The sequence below is a fragment of the Papio anubis genome, chromosome 10 (genome assembly GCF_008728515.1).
Source record: "Papio anubis isolate 15944 chromosome 10, Panubis1.0, whole genome shotgun sequence".
NCBI classification, from domain to species: Eukaryota; Metazoa; Chordata; class Mammalia; order Primates; family Cercopithecidae; genus Papio; species Papio anubis.
The window spans coordinates 100623759-100645030 of record NC_044985.1 but is presented as its reverse complement, the minus strand read 5'-3'; the positions used below and the strand labels follow the sequence as shown (position 1 = coordinate 100645030).

General features: G+C 44.2%; 1 protein-coding gene and 3 long non-coding RNA genes across 6 annotated transcripts in view; 2 read left to right on the top strand and 2 right to left on the bottom strand.

Annotated features, from left to right (window-relative positions):
* LOC110740987 overlaps positions 1-21272 on the bottom strand; it is a 403323-nt gene that overhangs the window by 356208 nt on the left and 25843 nt on the right. The window lies entirely within an intron of this gene.
* On the top strand, positions 4952-5557 carry TNP1 (transition protein 1). Its single transcript, XM_003907931.5, has 2 exons — positions 4952-5120; positions 5320-5557. The coding sequence occupies exons 1-2, from the start codon at positions 4982-4984 to the stop codon at positions 5346-5348; spliced, it is 168 nt and encodes a 55-aa protein (XP_003907980.1). The 5' UTR covers positions 4952-4981; the 3' UTR covers positions 5349-5557.
* On the bottom strand, positions 7298-11384 carry LOC103876512. Its single transcript, XR_635778.3, has 2 exons — positions 9515-11384; positions 7298-7832 (listed from the first exon to the last, which is right to left on the bottom strand). It is a non-coding gene; the product is annotated as an uncharacterized LOC103876512 (long non-coding RNA).
* LOC108581411 lies at positions 12716-18304 on the top strand. The gene is made up of 3 exons (XR_004176720.1): positions 12716-12800; positions 14007-14057; positions 18214-18304. It is a non-coding gene; the product is annotated as an uncharacterized LOC108581411 (long non-coding RNA).

Genomic DNA, 21272 nt, shown 5'->3' with positions numbered 1-21272 from the left:
TGGGACTTGGAAAGACAAAAGGAACAGAAATGATCAATTTTCAGAAGTCTGAAAATAATTAAAAGCAAATGAAAGTTTGAATGCTCTCAAAATGAGAACTTGAAAGTTGTCCAGAGGTCATCCAAATTCATGCTCTGCCTCTAAAAAGGACTACTTTTTTCCAGTTCTCCCTCTTTAATATTAGGTTCCTTCACTGTGATCATAGCAGGCATGCATGAAAGAAAAGGCTAATAGAGTGGAGACTCAAGGACATGTTTGTTTTTAAGTCGAGTAGGGAAGGCACTATGGTGCAGCAGGCAGTCCTTGGCCTGGGGTCGGCAATCTTGTCACTATCCTGGCTCTTCCACCGCCCAGGTGTGGCCCCTGAGATAAGCCTCTTGGCTCCCAAAGAAGCAGGACAAGGTAGACTCTAAGAGCCTCCCATGACCATTGCTCTTGTGATAAATCTCTCACTTTAAGCACCCCAATCTCTCTCCTGAAAAAAGCAGAAATTGTTTACTGAAAAACAATTTGAGAATGCAGCAGAAAGAATAGGAGAGAAGCCTGATGGAAAAACGGGAAGGAACACCACCATATCTTCAGACAGACTCCAGGCCATCCTCAGAACCAAGATGCTGCCTATACCTCCAGAACTGGATGAACAAAAGGTGTATGGAGTTAAGATCTTTCCCCGCTTTTGCTCTGCAAACTACCCCTAGGCCTTGGTCTCTGGCCTCTTCTTATTCCCTACTGAAGACAGTGAATGTGTTCTGAGTTCAGAGAGCTCTGCCCCTTGGTGAGGCACCTCTGTCAGCCACTTTCTCCTCCTCCAATCTGTCCCCACGCCCCTTTGGCCTGTTCGAACAGCAGCAGCAGCAGCAGTAGAGAAGACAGGGTGTGCATGTGAACAGGGTAAAAGGCCCCCGCTTTCCAGCCGAGGTCAACATCTGGAGAGACTTAGATTTCAGAGAGGGATTCAGACTGAGTCATCGACATGTGTAAGGACTGTCAGCAACTTTTCCATGTTCCCTCTTCATAAGCCCCAAGTCTCAGCCTGCTGGGAAGATCCAGCCCTATGAAGGCATCCGCTGTACTCCCCAGGAAAATTAATGGAGTGAGTTTGAATTGGAGAGGTGACATGGAATCTAACTAGAGATCTGACTTCCAAAACAGTGACACCCTAAGCCTACCTTTCCTAGCCTAGGAAAGGGACCAGTGAGAGCACTGGCCCCCAAGCCCTTTCCTGCACTGCAACCCTGGCTACCCGTCTAGGAGATACAGACACCATCCTGTCCATTTACCTGTCTCCAGGCAAGACATCCCTGGGCCCCAAGAAAGAAAAGGCTGATAGTGTCTCTTCTCAAAAGGCCAGGAATTTAGTTATCTCTCTTTCTGTGCCAACAATGATCAGAACATAGTCATTTCCTTTCATCAAGGGGAAAAAAAGCTAAGTCCCACCAGGGAAGCTAAGGTATGAAGTAAACAGGTTTATGGGGCTGTCCCTGTTAGTCCTATGCTGAGTTATTTGAAGTCACTCATATGTCCTCTCTGTGCAAAGATAGCAGGAAAAAAAATGATGAGACAGTCAGCAGACTGGATTAACAGATGGTTCTCAAGGAAAGGCCTCATCCTGGACCTGCTAAGGGTTAGAAGTAGCTTACTGGGCTCTATCTAAATTGCTGCTAGCTTGAGCAACACTGGGGCAGAAATGGAAAGAGAAACAGAGACAAGCAGCAGTGGCCAATGCTCAGCCCTGCTCCGTCCTCCCTCCAGGAGGTCCAATACAGGAGCCAACCCAAATAGCCTCCACACACTCCTGCCTTGAGTGGCCTGTGAATCGCCTACCCTGTCCCCCACTGGGTTTTCTGCTGCTCAAGTTTCTCAGCATGGGTGTCTGGAACCAGAACTGCTCCTCAACTCTGGGCAAAGGGGACTTTTTTGTTTGTTTCTTCATCAGTTCTCAAGTCTGGCTGTCTTCTTCCCTGTGATCTCAACTTCTCCTTGGCACAGCAGGTCTTTTGAGGGTGGGAGGGACTGAGGAGAGACATAGTATCCAATCTTCAGGACCATCCAGAAAAATACCTCTAAAACCAAAGAGACCAGTTCCTCTGTAAACATTATAGCCAATGGTGTCAGGCATGAGAGGTGGGCACAGAGCACCAGAGGACCTGTTGTGAGGACAATGTCTTCTCTCTTCCCTGCCTAGAAATGCCCCCACTTGTGCAAAGTCACTGTGATTGTGTTGAACTATCCTCATAATACACCAAAGCAGCTAGACTGAACAAATATTTACTGACCACCTAGTGTGGGCCATGCTAGTACCTGTGGAAAATGCAGTAGAAATAAAAAGTACAGTCCCTAACGAGAAGGAGGCTATCACCAAAGTCAGATCATTTCAGAGATCACCTAGCCCAACCTGCTTATTTATAGAACAAGGGAGCTAACGTCCAGAGAAGTCCAGTGAGGACCAGAACGAAGACACACCACCTCCTGTTGAAACCAGTCTAACACACATGGCTGGCAATGCAGGCATAAAACACGATTTCACACAATTAGGGTTGGTTGTCTAGACTTTAAAGCCAAGGTCATATGGACAATAAACTTTGAAGAAGTTTCAAAGGACAGTGAAAATTTGGTAAGTTGGGAAGTCTTCCTTAGAGATGTGGGACAAAGTGGGAAGGAACAGGATTTAGAAAAATAAAAGGACTTTTTATTCCCTGACCAAATGTATTTCACAAATATTTACTGAGCTTCTATTCTGTGGCAGGACTGATTAACTCCCAGGGAATATTCAGTGGTGAGCCCAATTTCTCAATTCCTGCTTTCACGCAGGTCCCAGCTTTCATGGGGGCATGTTCGTAGAGGAAACAACCAGCCTTGAGTGGACACAGAAGGTCTGGAGTACCAAAAAGCAAGCCAGTAGTCTGTTTTATAGAACTGCTTCTTTGTGTGAATAAAAGTCACCAACAAATCACCAACAGAAGGTCTCCAGAGAGACCTGCCTGGAAGAGGAAAATGGAAAGTGTCACATATGGTGGCTATTCAAGGAATCTGGGTTTCAAAACACAATTTGCCATCTATAGATATCAGAAAACCAGGGAGTGGGGCTTGAACTACATTCGCTCTTCTATTCAACCAACTTTTGCTAAGGATCTCCTGCACACAAGATGCTCAGTTCTTGAATGAGGATAATGGCAGTGGAGAGAGAAGGAGGGACAAATGGAAGAAATAGCAAACAAGTTCTATAGAAATCTGAATGAGGCAGGCACAGTGGCTCATGCCTGTAATCCCAGCACTTTGGGAGGCCAAGGTGGGCGGGTCACCTGAGATCAGAAGTTCAAAACTAGTCTGGCCAACATGGCGAAACCCTGTCTCTACTAAAAATACAAAAATTAGCTGGGCGTGGTGGCACGCCCCTGTAATCCCAGCTATTCGGGAGGCTGAGGCAGGAGAAATGCTGGAACACAGGAGGCGGATGTTGCAGTGAGCCCAGACTGTGCCACTGCACTCCAGCCTGGGCAGAAGAGCAAGACTCAGCCTCAAAAAAAAAAAAAAAAAAAAAAAGAAATCTTTTCAAAAGCATTTACTATGAGGTATAATGAAGGAAAAAGGAAAGGCTGGATGACTTATACACCAATAATCCTTCAATATATCTATTTGTAAGTGTCAAAGGCACTTCAAAGCCAGTATGTCATACCAAGTACATGATCATCACTCTCCCCATGTCTGGCCTTTATCCCCATGAATGGCACCAGCATCCAGATAACTGCATTATGCAGAAACAAAAGCCACACCCTTGACACCATCTGTTTCACCTCCCAAATCCAATCCATTACCAAGTCTTGGTCTCTTGTCTCCCTTATATCTCAATTACCCTTCCTGGCCAGACCTAAGCCATCATCAAATCTTTGTCTCTACTGAACCGTTGATGTTGACAGTAGCATCTCCCTTTACACGGCTCCTCCAATGAATACATCACCCAGTTGGCACCCTCTAATCTCACAAGCCATCCTCTTAACATTTTCAAGGGCTTCCCAATGTACTTGATCATGGTTTGATCTCTCTCTCTCCAACCTCATCCTGTACCATGCAGGGAGTTTCCCTCTGTCCTTCTCCAGCCAAAATGACTCCCTAAGTACTTATTCACTGACTTATGTAGACACCAATGAATGGCTTTCTCCCTAGTGGGCTGAGAGTTCCACGAGCACAGTATCTACATGTTTTTATCCTCCACTAATTTTCTACCACCTAAATGTATGGCATATGCTATGTGATCAATATCTGTGACCAAATTTTAAAAAACGATTAGGTCAATTTTTCTGAACCAGAGTCATTTTGTCCCTCACTTCCCCAGCCTCCCAAAGAAACAAGTGGCAATGTTTGGGAATATTTTGGGTTGTCATTAGTGTCCAGTGGGTAGAGGCCAGGGACGTTGCCAAACATCCTAGGATGCACAAGACAGCCCACCAAAAGTTACCCTGCTCATTGTGTCAATAGTGCCTAGACTGAGAAATCCTAACCTAGATGAAAAAGAAGGAATATTTCTATTTTGATCATATTGAATTGGGTTCTCTAGAGTCAAGTCCTTATAGAAATATATTTATTATCTCCAGATGCTGTGAGAGACTTAAACAGTGATGCATACACACACACTCAATGACTGTTACATTTCCTACAGGCAGGAGAAGCATATTCGAATGGTCTCTTATACTCCTCTGATGCCTGGCACAGGGCTGGGATTCGGTTGCTCAATAACACCTCTGGGAAAGCCTCACTTAACATCAAAAGGACCTCAAAACTAAGGGAAACCGTTGAGCTGCATGAAAAGGACCACCTTATTTCACATATATGACCAAAGTGCAGCAAAGGTGAGTGACAGCACAATAGAGCCCCGCCCACCTGCTGAGCCACGCCCCTTCCCTGTCACAATGGCCAAGCCCTTAAATATCCAGACTCCTGGCCCCCGGGCCTTGCAAAGCCCCTCATTTTGGCAGAACTTACCATGTCGACCAGCCGCAAATTAAAGAGTCATGGCATGAGGAGGAGCAAGAGCCGATCTCCTCACAAGGGAGTCAAGAGAGGTGGCAGCAAAAGGAAATACCGTAAGGGCAACCTGAAAAGTAGGAAACGGGGTGATGATGGTGAGTGAGGAATGGGGAGGAGACTGCCAAACTTAGGCACACATTGCTGCCAGGCCCTCCCTCTTGGAGGCAGCCCTCACAGGACCCTGAAATCTTGGCCTGAGATTATTTCCAATAACTAAATGCAGATTTGAGCAATAAGAGTATTGATGGGAATGTTCTAATTGCGTCTCTGTTGCAAACCTGTCTTTTCCCACAGCCAATCGCAATTACCGCTCCCACTTGTGAGTCCTCAGCGGGCTCTGCCCTGGTGCACTTCACACAGCACCAGGCAGCAACAAGAACAGCAGAAGGGGGACTGCCAAGGAGAACTGATGTTAGATCAAAGCCAGAGAGGAGCCTATGGAATGTGGATCAAATGCCAGTTGTGACGAAATGAGGAATGTATATGTTGGCTGTTTCTCCCCAACATCTCAATAAAACTTTGAAAGCAGAAATGTTTCCTTTGATCCTTTGGTTGGAAAGACTTGAGTTCCTGAGCTAGGTGGGTTTGGGGAAGAATTGGCTAGTGTGAAACCATTAAATGTGACTTGGAAAATATCAAAAGTAATTTGTCCTCCAATTCCCTCCCACGGTGGTCCTACTCTGGCCACACACTATCACCATATTTGTCTTCGTCCCAGTGTGCTGTCTCCCTCCCTGACATGGAAAGGGAGAAGAGATAAAAAGGGAGAAATGCATTCATTAGCATAAACCAAAGGATTCAAGCTGTTTTTGTTAGAGCTTAAACCAAAGGATGCAAGCTGTTTTTGTCAGAGCTTATATCACAGAGGTGTTGAAAGCTAAACTAAATCTAAAGACTTGGCCCGGAGATAGAGATCATTTGGAGGCGCTTTTAGAAGCTCTTAATTCATTGATCATATGGGCAGGATTAGCAGGCTAAGAGATGGGAACACCTTCTGGACAGAGATCAACATGCTATTTGTAAAGGATCCTATTAGTAACAGTGGAAGTGATGAGAGTTTAGATTTCTTTAGGTTATTTTGGTAGCTATGTTGGGCTTGAGGTGGGCAAGACTGAAAAGTGGGATATTGCCTCGTAGCATGACTCTGTCTTAAGCCTTAGTCCAGTGTGCCTGGAAGTAAGAATTGTCTCAATCTGAGTAGGCCTTATTAATCATTTGAAAGAACTGACTTTAGGGATAGAGCTGGTTCTGCTCATTTAGGAAATTCCTAAGCCCTCACTTTACCTTGTCCCTGAGTTGTAACACAATTTATGTCTCTGGTCAAGGATATGACATTCACCCACTCAGAGGTGGATCATATTTTTCTTAAGTGTTTCCTGTTGCCTCAGAGGTAGCTCCAGGGTAGAAATGAGACTCATATTTAAACTCAAGAACCAGCCACCCACATGGTTTCTGGGGAAGTAACCAGGAAAGGGTATAAGCAGGAAGGAATGAGGGGGCATGAGGTTAGACACGAAGTTTCCAGCAGTCAGGGGTGTGAGACATGGGAAGAGGACACTATTAAGTCTGAGCCTCATGCAAATGTGTGGGTACCAGGATGTTGGGATGAAAAGACTATTAAGGGGTGGCAAGGAGTGTTCCTGTGGGTCAGAAATCTAGAAATGCAATAAAAAACATGTTCATTTTTCAGATAAGTCATTTCACTTGTTGGGGTAAAATATTTCAAGTCCTCACTCTTCCATAACCCTAAGAAAAGAATGCACATGCTGATTCAGTGCTGTTTTCAAGTTCATGTGGAAAACATCTCTGCTGACCACCAGGCACACAGATACTGCAGAGTTCCCCATTGTCAGTTTCCCTTTTTGTCAAATAGGGATAGGGAAAATGCTTCATAGCCCTGATCCTCCATGGTTATGTCTATTTTACCTCCTAAATGTAAACTCAGATTAGTCTCAAATAATCCTGTGTGTGTCCATAGTGTCACTGAACGAAGCTCTAACTTCTTAGAAGTTTGCACATTTCTGATCTGGATTCCCTCCTTCGGAAGCTCTGAAAGAACTCATCAGCCATGGCTCTCACCCAGCTCTCACGCCCCCTGGGACTTTCTCTGCCTCTGTATAAAATATAAATGCTCCTTGCAACATATGAAATCTATAAAATAAATCCAAAAAGTAAAAATCGTTTGATTATTTTAATGTGCTTTTGCTGCTCTTGCTGTAAATTCTTTTAAACTTAGCCTTATAGGTTGGGTTCTCAGGGAGCAGAGATGGAGTTTGAATGCAAGATGTTTATTAGAGGTCAGTACTTGAAGAGGGAGGCTGCATGATTGTACAGAAGAAGGAGCCAAACAAACCATCAGGCAGTATAGCCAGGCCTTCATACCCTTTATACCCTACCCGGCTGGGCTGCGCCTGCAAGAAATGGCATTTCCCTGCTGAGGCAGACTCAGAAGGGAACATCAGCTGGAGGTTGCTTGGTGGACCACACACCTGCAATCTGAGCAGCTCACCTCCGTGTCTATTACAATTGCTCCCTGGATCATCTGTATCTTTCAGCTTCTGGTCCCCATCTTCCCCTTCTGCCTCTTCACAGCTTGCTGCCTTGCCACTTCCTGCTATGACTGTGTGTCGTGACTCTTCAAATGCTCTTGTGCACAGCTCACTTCTTGTGGATTGCCAATTTGCACAAAGATGACCTCTCCCATAGGACAAAGTCAACAGTCAGGAACAAACTAGAATACCATGATGCTGAGTGTGCAATATTTACTTCCCTCAGGAAACTTGTTATGATTAGGGAGCCACAGATCCCTGCAGATGGTCCAAATGAAGACGTTGTCAAAGGGATTATTTACAGAGAAGAGACACCTAGAGCCTAGCAATGGGGTCTTCAGACCCTTAGGACTGAGAAGGAAAAAGGGCAAAATAGCACGACAGGAGCCCATTGACAGCCAAAACTGTGTGTGGGGAGGAATGGTTGTGAATGGACCTCCTGGTAAAATCTGTACTAGGAGGATCACAGCTGTTGTCAGGCTCAGACACAGGGAAGAAACATTCCGACATTTATCTAATCTCCCGCTGCTGCTCTCATTGGCAAAATTCAGAAGTCAGCAGACAAGAGACCCCAGGTGACACAGAGCATAAGGGCCAGCCCCCTGGGGCATCAAAGAGCTGAGAGTGTTGGATAAAATCTCCAAAAATCCAACAGCGATAGCTGACACAACTTTGTAGAAAAAATCTCTTCTTTCCTTGGACTCCTTAGAAGTTTGCCATTTTATCAACCTGCTTATCTCCTCCCTTATGTTGTCATGGACCAAAGTCCCTTCAGAAGCAAATTGTAGACAGACAGAGTGAGAAGAGAGACTCAGAACAGTTACACGGAGCTCCTGAACCCTCACCTTAAAAAACTTGTTTTCATGTTATTTGCATGATGGTATTATCCCCAAGCCAATACAATGCAATGTTCTAATACAGTGTTATATCTTCACAATACTCTAAACACTGAAATAATCTAATTAATCATTAGGACAGGCATGTGGTGAACAGCCCAAGACTAGCCAGAGCAGACAGATCCTCGCCTGATGACTTCAGCCTCTGCCCTCTTAGGTTGTGAAGGAATGGTAGCCGCCCGGAAAACTCTGCTTTGCACTAGGAACATTTTCCAGACCCACATATTGGAAATTTTTCAACACTGGCATTGACTTAGTCTCTGTACCCCAGGAATATTCATTCTGTCCTTCTATTTACAGTTCCTATAGGCCCAGCACCTACAAGGTTTGTGTACAGGTTTTTGACCATGGGGACGCTCTTTCAGAAAATCCAAAGGCCTCACCCCCGTGTGGTTTTCTCCATTTCCCTAACCAAGGAGGACTTTGTTTCCCTCCCCTGTTTTCTCCAGAATGCTATGTCCTAAAGTCATCACTTGTTTGGACTTTTGGAAAAGTGAAAAATCAAAAAAAAAAAAAAAAAGAAGAAGAAGAAGAAGGATCTTGGCCACAAGCCCTTTTGGGTCACCTTGACCTTCATGTGAGCTAACTTGGATATGGGGCCTCTGCTCCACTGGCTTCAGAGCCCGATGGGAGTGGCGAAGCCAGAGAACCCATGTGTGGGTGGAGAAAACCCTAAGGAGCTATGGGGAACACAGCCAACTCCCACCTTTCACCCAGCCTCCTTCAGATGACCCTTGGGTGGGACCTGCATCTGTGCAGCTGCAGGCAAACAGGAAGTTCTGGAGAAACGCTCAGGGCTATGTTAAGGAGGTGAAAGCCCAGAAAAGGCAGCAGGGAGGAGACTTTGTGCTCTGGGGGTAGCTGGTGCAAGCCAGACATGGCCTGGGGCTTGGCTGTTGGGGTCACCCAAAGGTTCTGTCCTTTGAAACAAGAGAACGGCAGCAGCCTGAAACCTCTCTCACTTTCTGGCTTTGCAATCTGAGCACTCACTTCCAGGCCTACGCTGGGAGAAAACCCAAACAGGGAAGGGTCTTAATTCCTGACCTCTAGGAGCAATGGGTCTTGGTTCCAGGTTGATCTGCCTCACTAGGCTGTACGTGAGGAAGCTGGCTATTTCAATAAAGCCTGCCTCTCCTCATGGCTGGCCCCACCAAGCCTCTCTCCATTCTCTCCCCATCCCTCCCATGGCACTGGAAACATGAGCTTTCTCCTGCAGCTGAGCCCTCCAGCCATTCCTGAGCTCAGCGTTTCAGAAGTAGTTAGCATCAGGGTACAAGAGGGTTGAGAATCAAAACCCAGGGGCCTGACTCCTTCTGAGCCAACTCCTCTTGCTTTGTGACCTCGATTGACCTATTAGTCCTGCCTCATTTTAAGCTTTGCACACCTCCTCTCCTGCAACTGGGACCATTTCATCTCTTTCAATGGCCCGGCATCATCATCGCCATAAGCAGGCCTGACCTCAGGCAGAAGGCAGTGAGGCAGCACGACACAGGATGAAGCAGAAAGGCACTGGGGTGAGTGGGTCTGCGTCTGAATGCCCACTCTCTAGCTGTGTGATCTTAGGTGAATTTCATAACCTCCATTAACTTCATCTTCCTTATCTGTAGAATGCCAGTTGTAAAATCTACCTCTCAGGTGGCTTGTAAGAATCTAAAATGCTGTAAATTACAGGCCCTGAGTACATTGCACGACCCCTCATTTCTCTTTCTGGACTGGTCTTTTAGGGATCATTGTGCCTGTCTGATCTTGACTCATGACTGCTTCCCAGACCTTAGTCTCAGGATACCACACCAGAGGAGGAGGACCCCACACTTGAGGACAGATGTCCCTGGCAGTGCCTGCCTGCTCAGCAAAGAGCTAGCCCCAGGCTCCCATTGTGACCTAGCACCTCAGCCTCTCCTGATCCTTTTGCCTAGGCCAGATCCTAAGATCAGAGAGTACCTGCATCTCCCTGGGGCTTGCTTTCCTCTCCCATAAAAGTTAGGAGTTGGGGATGATCTTATCCCTCTACCTAGACTGTAGATTCCTGGGAGCGGGAGGCAAGGCACTCACAAGTGAGGGCATCAGAGTCACATCAAGACATACGAACAGCCATGGAATCTTGGGAAACAAATCAACGAGTCCACCTCTTAAAATATTGTAAAACATAAAATCTGAGTATGAATGTTGGTGAAAAGGACCAAGGATGGATCAATAAACCCACCAATTAGCACCATACTTATCTTTTTCCATTAGCACTGGCAAGTATCTTTAAAATTAATTAGGTATGAAGTCCCTGAGTCTAACCCACACAGATTTTTACTAAAAAGATGTAAAGAGCTTGAATTTCACCATCAGCAGGGATCATCCTCAAAAATGCTTTAGAACAAAAACTTTTCTAAAAGTTGAAGGAAGGCTAGAGTCTTCAACAGGCCTAGAAACTGGACCTTTATTTGTTGAAGTTCCCTTCAGGAACACAAAAGAACAACACTACACCAGCTATACAATAATACTTCTGCAACTGTATGTGCATAGAATCACCAGGGGATCCTGATAAGATACAGACTCTGATTCTGTATGTCCAGGGTGGGCCTAAGAGTCTGCATTTCTGAGAAGCTCCCAGCTGGGGCTGATGCTGCTGGTCCAAAGACCAGAGTGAGTAGCAAGGACATAAGAATACTAAATTGGAAGCTCTGTCCAAACTTCCACAACCATTCATTACCCCTAACTGAACCTGAGCTGACTTCCCAGGGATATCAGACAAAAAAAATGAAAGAAGAGATAAGAAAGTGCTGTGAAAACAGTCAGGCTTCTCCCACCATGGCCACTGCTGGACTCTTGAAAGGGGATCTTGGGTTGCTTGTTTGTTTGTTTGTTTGTTTGTTTGTTTGTTTTGAGATGGAGTATCGCTCTATCGCCCAGGCTGGAGTGCAGTGGCGTGATCTTGGCTCACTGTAACCTCTGCCTCCCGGATTCAAGCAATTCTCGTGCCTCAGCCTCCCGAGTAGCTGGGACTACAGGTGCGTGCCACCACCCCCAGCTAATGTTTGTATTTTCAGTAGAGACAGGGTTTCACCATGTTAGCCAGGCTGGTCTCAAACTCCTGACCTCAGGTGATTCACCAGACTTGGCCTCCCAAAGTGCTGGGATTATGGACGTGAGCCATTGTGCCCAGTCAGATCTCTGTTTTCACCACATGACCCTTTCCTTTTTTTCCTTTTTTTCTTTTATGTGCTCCCCTATACTACAGATCATTAGCCCCCAACCTGCTGCTTGAAATGTGCATTCGTTTGCAGAGACAGATTCCAGCTCACTTAGAAGTGGGGTGGGGTGGGGAGAGGATGATATCTATTAGAAGAATGTGGAAGAGCTTAGGGAATACGAGGAAAAGCTGAACAACTGGGCCTCATAATGGGAGCCAGGCAGGCATCAGATGGGGCCTCAAGGCCACCCTGCTATGATTGAAATGACTGATTGTTTCTCATTCTTACATCACTTATGCTAAAAATTCAGAGTCCCAGGAGACAGAAAATGATGACCACACTTGTGTTGCTATGGGGACAACAAGGGTTGGTCCTAAAAGGAAAATTGAGAGACTAATACCAAAGATGGGTATATGCGTGTTGATCAGTCAGATATGATGATATCCTCTACAGATACAAGAAACTACTTCCCTGCAATGTAAAGAATTCCAGGGTACCGGTGGCAAAGCATAAAAACAGCACACAACAGCCACTTTCTTGAACCCCTAAATCTGTGAACACACTTATAACACGCAGTTTTTCTCTGTAAAATGGCTATCTTAGCACAAAGAATTTGTTTAGAATACATAACATACATTTTACTTTTCACCACCAGAACCAGCTCATTCTCAACTCCATTATTTTCCCTGTCTAGAAAGTTTTACCACATCAGGAGAGGTAACCGCAAATGGGGTAGGAAGGAGGGAGTCACAGAACACTGAACTGCAGGTCTACACGCTGGAGGGATGGCCAGGCTCATTTGCTAGTGAGCATGTTTTATATTCATGCCACAGCAAAAAGAAACGTGCCTGGGGGTCATAGACTCTTTATAAGAGTCCAGGATAAAGGCTGTGATGTTCTTGAAAGCCAAGAGTACAATAGCATAAAGGTGTGGTGGTTGGAGGGGACCCTGGCCTCAGGGCACTCATCTGTCCCTGCCTAACTCCTAGCAAGAAGAGACCCCTCTTCCTCTCCTTCCACTCCGAACAGCCAGGAAGCAAGACATGCTCTGGCTTATTCAGCAGACAGAAGCTCCTCGGGGTTGAGGTCTGTGGCTCGCCAGCCTGGGATCCACTGGGCGCATGCAGCTACCAAGCACTGGAAAGAGGGTGAGTTTGAATGTCAAAGTGCTCCTATTATAACAGACACACCAGCAACCAAAGGCACCGTGCAAGAGAAAGAGTGTCAAATATCTCATTCATAATTTTTTACATTGATTACATGTTAAAATAATATTTTAACTATATGAAGTTAAATCAAATAATGAAAATCAATATTTACGTTTCTTCTTTGCTTCTTAAAATGTGGCTGCTAGAAAAATTGAAATTACAAATATGACTTGCATTATATCTATTTCCATATTTGGATAGAGTTGGCCTAGGCTGCCCTAGGTGTTAACTCCTCATTCCACACACTTTCTGCACTTCGCACTTAGAGCAGTGCCTACTAGCCAGGCCCTGTGCTAGACAGAGCCCATTATCTCCCCGCACCTTTCCTCTTTCTCTGTCTCCTTCTGTCTTAGTTTAATCCTATAGGTCTAGATGTGTAGGAGGTGATTGCTGAGGCACTGTTGTGATGTTCTTGTTGTTCTCATGCTCATCCTTGTTGCCTTTGATGGATCTATATGATCACCTTATCTGGAAGTCTGGAGGCAAAATTGTTCACCACTGTTTATCTAAGGTCCTTATGAATGGGCTCGAAGTTGATTAGTTTATAAGCATATAAAATGAAACAGAAAATGTGTTCTTTTTGATATATGAGGAAGTTTTCTATGTCACACACAGAGGAAAGGATAACTTGACACCTAATTTTCACCATGATCTACTCACACCTCTGCCTGTTAACTCTCTTTCTCTCTCTCTCTCTCTCTCTCACACACACACACACACACACACAAGCACACACACACACAGACAAAAAGTAGAGAAGAAAATATCAAGACACACAAACACACACACACACAGACAAAAAGTAGAGAAGAAAATATCAAGGGAGTGGTACTCAGCTTTAAATTCTATGTTATTTCCCATGTATTATTTGAAAATACTAGAATTTCACTAATTTTACATTTAAGAAGAAGAATGACAGCAATACTCATAAAACACCTATACCAGATACTCTCCTAAGAGCATTATATGTATTAATTTCTTTCACTCTCATCACAGTCCCATGAAGCAGATACGATGATGATCTCTACTTTAGAGATAAGAAATGTTTCCAAGGTCACAGGGCTAGTGAGCAGTAGAGTTGGGGTAGAGCAAGTCTGTCCTTTCTCTGTGTGCTTAACAACTAAGCTATGCATCTGTGTTTTACAGGCAGAAGAAATGAAGCCTGGAGATTGAGAAAGATGCACTCAACATGGCTCGGTAAGTGACAGAGGCAAAACTAGAAATCTGTGCTCTATTGCCCTCCCTCCACCCCTACAAATGCTGCCCCACCCCACCTCCCCATCTCTCTACCCGCAAAACCAGACTATGTCATTGTCTGAAGTGAACGGGGGTTTTGATAGCAGACCTAGGATGCTTAGGGGTAGAAGACAAGGAGGAGAAGACAGACGATGTTTCCCATATCTCTTGATCTGATAGAGACAGGGCCAGTTGATTCAAACCCTAAGTAACAAACTATAACAGAAAAACCCAGCAGCCTGATTCAAATCCTAAGTAACAAACCATATCAGAAAAATTCAGGCTTTCCCAACAGCCTGTTCTAGACTCAAACCTTACAACAACAACTTAGCAGTTATATAACCTTGAACAAGTTATCTAGCTTCTCCGAGTGCTGTCATTTGCTCTGTAAAATTGAGTTAAGAACACCTTCTAGGATCAGCATGCAGATTCACATGGAATCCACATACAAAACAATTTACACCACACCCAGTACCTCCTGGCTACTTGATAAACATCAGTTCCTCCCCAGACCACCCTGACTCTTCTCAAGGTTAGTTGGAACCAAACAGGGACCCTTGAAATCTCTGCCAATGGGTCTATCATGGAGGACAGTAAGTGTGTAGATCTAGAGAGTTGCCCCAGGAGCAGAGGAGCAACCTCCACACCGGTCACTGCATAGCAAGTCGGGCAAGGGTTACCACCGAGACATCCACCCCACAGCCTCGCTCTGTGTTGCTAGAAAGAAAGAGGATTGTGGGCTTTCGCTTGAGTCACAGAAGCCCTTTGTGTCTCCCCGGAGAGGGGAGGGTGGGACCTCAGGCTAACGGAACAGTGGTGGGCAGGGTGATCTGGCAGCCTCTATTTCATCGAAGAAAGGCTGGCTTGATGCCCAGCCTGGCGTGTTGCAAGGCCAAAGGTGGAGGTACCCTGTGAGGTGGAGACAGGTGTGGGGGAAAAGCAATGACTTGGAAAAAGGAGATGCCTCATTCTTATTTATTTTAGATTGCATTTTAACTAAGTAAATTCCATTTTTAAGACTTTTTGTGCTTAAAGGGAGCCCATTTTCCATGCCCCGGTTTCCTCAACAAATATATAGGAACTCAAATATTGTGGAGCTCAGAGGACACTCCCAGGCCCATCTTTTCTATCTGCCAGTAGACACCACAGACGGCTCTCACCCCTACTGAGCAGATGGAAAACAAATGGGTGAGACCCCAAGACTCCCAGAGACTAGAAAGCACCTTCTCTTTCTAGGCCAACTTGACCTTCCATGGTTTTGGTTGGAAGGAAACTAGGCCAAAGATCAAAAGGAGGCTCCCTTCTGGAAAAAGGCCTCTTCTGTTTCTCACTATCACCTTTCTCTTTGAAATTCCTCCCAAATGTTAAAACCTAGTTCCAAGGATCTTTTCCTAATCAACCCAGGCAAAAATGAATAGGCTTTATCATCTCTCAATTCCTGGCTCACTGTGCACGCCCTTCTCGAAGTCCTCACTTTCTACGAATACAATGATATTATAGCTGCTAAGGTCTCGTGTTCCTAATGGAGTATAATTTCCCTGAAGACAGAACCATTATCAGCTCTGTCTCATCCACGTGGCTCACAACAGGGCTTCTCAGGCTGGGATAATACCCTCCTTACTAACTCAGGGCTTATTGAATGTCTACCCTATACCCAGACTGTATTTATAGTTTCCCACATTCATCCAGGATGACAGCCACCGTTCCATAAATGTCTGTGGAGTAAGAGCCCCTTACACTATAGACTGGTGCTTGTATAGAATGAGTGGTCCAGGTACCAATTTCACCCTTCAATGTATATGCCTGTAAGGTGAGCAGGCATCAAGATCCACACGAAAGAGACAGGTTTTACCATGGGTGTGCTGAGTATCTGAAAGATACTCCCAATTTTATTCATTCCACAACGCCTCAATTCTAAATGTAATTATTTGGCCAAAGAGGGTAGAAGAGGGCTCCATTAACCCAACTGCTACTCCAGGCCTGGACATCCCATGAGGACAGGTAGTGTGACGTTTTGTACTCTACTGTCTCCAGCCTCTGGTAAAGTGCCTGCACATGATAGTTGCTCAACAAATATGTGTTGAATAGATGGACAGATGGAGTTGATGCTGCTGACAAGCGACCACATACATCTTAAGAGGAGGATGAGAATGAAGAACATTGCAGTTAGAAGGGACTGTGAAGTTTTGCAAGACCAGCCTCTTATGTTTAGATTAGCAAATGAGGGCCAAGGTCACATGATGGAGTAGAAAGAGCACTGAACCAGAGTTTGGGAGACCTGGAAGCCTTAACTCTGACAAAAAAAAAAAAAAAAAAAAAAAAAACCTCAGAAAAAGGAATAGTCAGTAGGGGTGCTGTTGGGGAAGCAGTCCTTGCCATATTACCACCACCACCCCTCCACTGATCAGGTCATGTGCTCTTAACACATGTATGTTTATGCTCTCCAAAATCACATTTCACATTCTCAATTCTATTCCTATGTAATTCTCTAATTGTAAGCTCCATGAAGCTTGCAGTGGGGGGTCATAGTTTTGGTTTGTTCTTTTCTCACTGGCCATGGTATCCCTAACATCCACCACCACAATTTAGTTACATATTAAATGTTTGTTAAACACAAGAAGTTATTAATTACACATTCCTTCTCGATTGCATGCTAAATTTTTCATGCAGTCTCTAGTGGCTCTCATTGCAAATGCAGCCACCCTTGTAATTGTAAAGTTGCATTTCAGAAAGCTGATCAGAACTGAAGCGGGTTGAATTCAGCCCTAGAAAGCTGTCAAAAACCAGAAAAAGGCATGGCTATTGGAGCAAAATCGATTCTGCCTTCAAGATGGATGGGGTGTCTTTCAAAACTCAGACTGACACTAATCTGAGCTGGGATTGACAGACTTGCTCCAGGGTGCTAGGTCTGGGGAAGAAGGGAATGCAGAAGATTCTGCTAGTGGAACTGAGAGAATAAGCAAAAAGCCAGCAGTAGCCAAGTGGCAGCTGGGACAAAAGTTTGGACCTCAATTTGAGAAGGTTCGTACCTACAACGCCGTTGGCAAGAACTGGGTATCCTCCAAACTCAGGACCAAGAGAGGTAGAAGAGTTAGCCAAAGACTGATGCATAAGCCCTGTCATTTTTTATTCCATTCTGTGTTAAGTTGACCCAGTTATGTGCCTATAAATCGTCCTTCCATATATAAATTGTGTATTAAGATGTTGAGCTCCCATCAGAAAACTGAGAGCCATTTCATGAATTTGGTTTATCATCCAGAAAGACTTTAGATTTAGAACATGAGTGATAAGGTAGATCATGGTTCTAATGTCTGGTCTGAGCAAGAAAAATGTGACAAACTAAACAAGGCAGCCAACAAGTCCCATAAACTGGGAGAGGAACCCTGGGGCTATGTCTGGGGTGTCCAGGAAGAAATTCAGCTCTAAGATTTTTGAAACCTTGGTGTGCAGAAGTTGAAATTTAAAAACAAACAAACAAACAACAACAAAAAAAAACACTTCAAGAGCCAATCTATAAAAAATGCAAATGAGGCTGGGTGTGGTGGCTCACGCCTGTAATCCTAACAATTTGGGAGGCCAAGGTGGGTGGGTCACTTGAGGTCAGGAATTCAAAACCAGCCTGGCCAACAGGATGAAACCCTGTCTCTTCTAAAAATACAAAAAAATTAGCCAGGTGTGGTGATGGGCACCTGTAATTCCAGCTATTCCTGAGGCTGAGGCATGAGAATCGCTTGAACCCAAGAAGTGGAGGTTGCAGTGAGCAGAGATCACGCCACTGCACTCCAGCCTGGATGACAGAGTGAGACTGTCTCAAAAAAAAAAAAAGAAAGAAAGAAAGAAAAGAAAAGCAAACAAGCAAAACGTTGGGCTCAGAAATTTCACCTCTAGGCATCTGCTATGGTTTGAACATTTGTGGCTCCTCCAAAATTCGTGTTGGAACTCAGTCCCCAATGCAACAGTATTAAGAGGCAAGGCCTTCGGAAGGTGATTAGGCCATTAGGAATCCACCCTTATAGATAGAATTAGTGCCTTATAAAAGGGCTGGAGGGAACGAGATAGGTCCCTTTTTGCCCTTCTACCTTCTCCTATATGATGACTCAGTGTTCATCTCATCCAGAGAACCCAGCATTCAGGACACCATTATGGAAGCAGAGACTGGATCTACTAGACACCAAATCTTCTGAGGCCTTGATCTTAGACTTCACAGCCTCCAGAACTGTGAGAAATAAGTTTCTGTTATTTATATATTGCCCAATGTCAGATTTTTTTTATAGTAGTATTTGTTCTAAGCCCAAAGTTTTGCTTGTTTGCTTTTTTTTTTTTCTTTTTTGAGACAGAGTCTCACTTTGCCATCCAGATGGGAGGGCAGTGGCATGATCTCAGCTCACTGCAACCTCCACTACCTGGGTTCAAGAGATTCTCATGTCTCACCCCTCGAGTAGCTGGGATTACAGGTGCCCATCACAACATCTGGCTAAGGCAGCATCTATTCTAGAGAAATCATTATATCTCTGCACAAAAAGTGTTCCATAATAGTCATGGCAGGATTTAATGTTAACAAGACTCTTAATATATTTATTTAACTAATAAAAATATACTGCTGCAAAGTCTAATATAGGCTTCTCCATTGAAGTACACCCTAAGGGACTAGTCAAATCAATAAAATTACATCTGTACCATGATACATTCTATAGCAATTTAAAAGTAGATATGTGTATGTGTGTGTGTACGCATAGACACACACATATACATATGCTCTGATATGGAAGATTTCCAAGTCATATTACTAGGTAAGCAAAAAATGTAAGAAGCAAAACAATACATATAGTATGATCCCACTTTAAGAGGATAACAGTTTTCATATTTAGAAATAAAGTGGATGAGTGTGTGTCTATGTGGTGTGTGTATCTATATGTGCATGTGTATACATATATTTACAAGCACACATACACACACACAGTTTTGTACATTTTTTTATGTTTGCACCAAGCTGTTGACAGTGATCATTTCTGGGGGGAAGAGTGAAATTAAGTGGTGAACAAAGAAGACTTTTGATCTGTCTATATTGTTTGAGTTTTATTACACATTACTTCTATAATTAACTTTTTTAATTTCTTCAAGCTGCAAGCAATTTTTATCTGGCAATAAATGGAAACACCACCAGTCTTTTAGCATAGAGAGTTTCTTTGTTCTGCGGAAATTTCCCAAATGAGGCTTTTGATGATATAAAAGGACTTTCTTCGGTGCTCAAGATGTGGTTTCCAGGAGAAAAGGTTATTTTGGGGGATTAATATTCCCTGTGTTAACATGTCCCTGTGTTGGAGCAGAGCAGACTGGACTAGGAAGTTTGTAAGGACATGTGCCCTAGCTGAGAAAGGAACGAAAACCCAGAGGGATGGCAGGCCACTTATGTCTCCCTCAACAGCGGCATGCTCAGAGTTGGGGCCCTTGTGGTTAGAAGTTTGAGGATGAGAGGCCTGAAATATTTTCATTCTGTCTTTCATTCAACTCTGGCTGCAAGCTGTGCTCTTTCTGTGTGTAGATAACTAAGTAAAGCCCCAAGTCACAAGACAACCTCTCTCTCTCTGCCCTGTGTGGAAACACTCCTGCAGACCAAGGATTGGTGGTTATTGTGAATGGCATTGTTTCCATTGTATTTTTCAATAGGTCATTACTGATATGCAATAAAGCACTAAGCCTTTTTAAATATTTATTTTGTATCTGGCTACCTTAATAATCTCTTATTAGTTCTCCTCCATTTTCAGCTCATTCTCTCCATTTTTTCTCGGTATGCCATCTGTTATGGGTTGAATTGTGTTCTCTAAAAGGTATATGTTGAAGCCGTAACCCCTAGTCCTTCAGAATGTGACTGTATTTAGAGTTAGGATCTTGAAAGAGGGGATTAAGTTCAAATGAGGCTGTTAGAGTTGGCCTTAATCCAATCTGACCGATGTTCTTATAAGAAGAGGACATTTGGGCACATGGGGACAATCATGCAGAGACAACAAGAGGTGGCATCTACAAGCCAACAAGAAAAACCTCAGAACAAACTCAACCTGCTTTCTCCTTGATCTGGGACTTCCAGCCTCCAGAACTGTAAGAAAACCAGTTGTTGTTGCTTAAACCACCCATTCTGTGGCATTTTGTTATGACAGCCCTAGCAAACCAATACACCATCATACAATCAGAAAATACTCAGAATTTTGGCTGCTCTTCCCCATAGTTCTGCCACTTATTTCTGTTTCCTGCCTTATCCCATTGGCTACCATATCCATTCTTTTAAAGTTTAGGATGCAGTGCAAAACGGGAAGTCCTTATTTGACATTCCAATAGGCCTGTTTTTATTAACTAAGTCACTCAATATGAAAGAGCTAACTTCAAAAGGTATTACATGTTGTTCAATTAATCCTAAAAAGTTGACACTGTCATCCTGGTGACTAGATCAGCGGACTGAGGTTTCATGAGGGTAAGTGACTTGTTTTGGTTGAAATTCAGACACCAGCTTTCTCTAGTTTCTAAACTGAATTCCTTGCTTGCTCTATCTTATCACCAAACAATTGACCAACAATGAAAAAAGAAATTTTAAGTATTTATTAATCAATGTGATGATTGCTTCTTTCGAAGTCTTACATTGTCCTTTCTGCCACTAATGCTTGCTTTCCCTTCCTTGGTGGGAAGAGTGTTTTCTCTAAACGAAAGGCTGGGCAGAATAGCTGTAGAACAGAATGCACGCTTCTTAGGGCTGCCTTCCCAGTCCTGTCTGCTATATGACTGCGGGAGGCAGCAAATATTAGCAGGAAGTATTTGGTATGGTGGCAGCTTCCAACAAGATGGTTCCTGCCTCTGCTGTTCAGGAGTGTGGGCTATACAGAGTGGCTTACTTCAGTGAATGAGATACAGAAAAAGTGATGATATGTCATTTCCAAGGTAAGGTTAGAAAAAGACTGGCTTCAATCTTGCTCACTCTCTTTTGCACCCTCACTTATCGCACTAATGGAAGCCAGCTGCCACAATGTGAGGGGCCACGTGGAGAGTGATGCATGGCAGGGGACTTAGAGAGGTCTCTGGCCAACAGCCAATGGGGAACAGAAAACCCATTCCAACAGCCTTCAAGGAACAGCATTCTGACAAGTGAGCTCGTTGAGTGGACTTAGAAGCAGACCTTCTCCCATTAAG

What these genes read in the sequence shown, in the direction of transcription:
- TNP1 (XM_003907931.5), top strand. Translation starts at nt 4,982, where the DNA reads ATGTCGACCAGCCGCAAATTAAAGAGTCATGGCATGAGGAGGAGCAAG. An exon ending in TAGGAAACGGGGTGATGATG is followed by an intron (nt 5,121 to 5,319) that starts GTGAGTGAGGAA and finishes CTTTTCCCACAG; the next exon opens with CCAATCGCAATTACCGCTCC.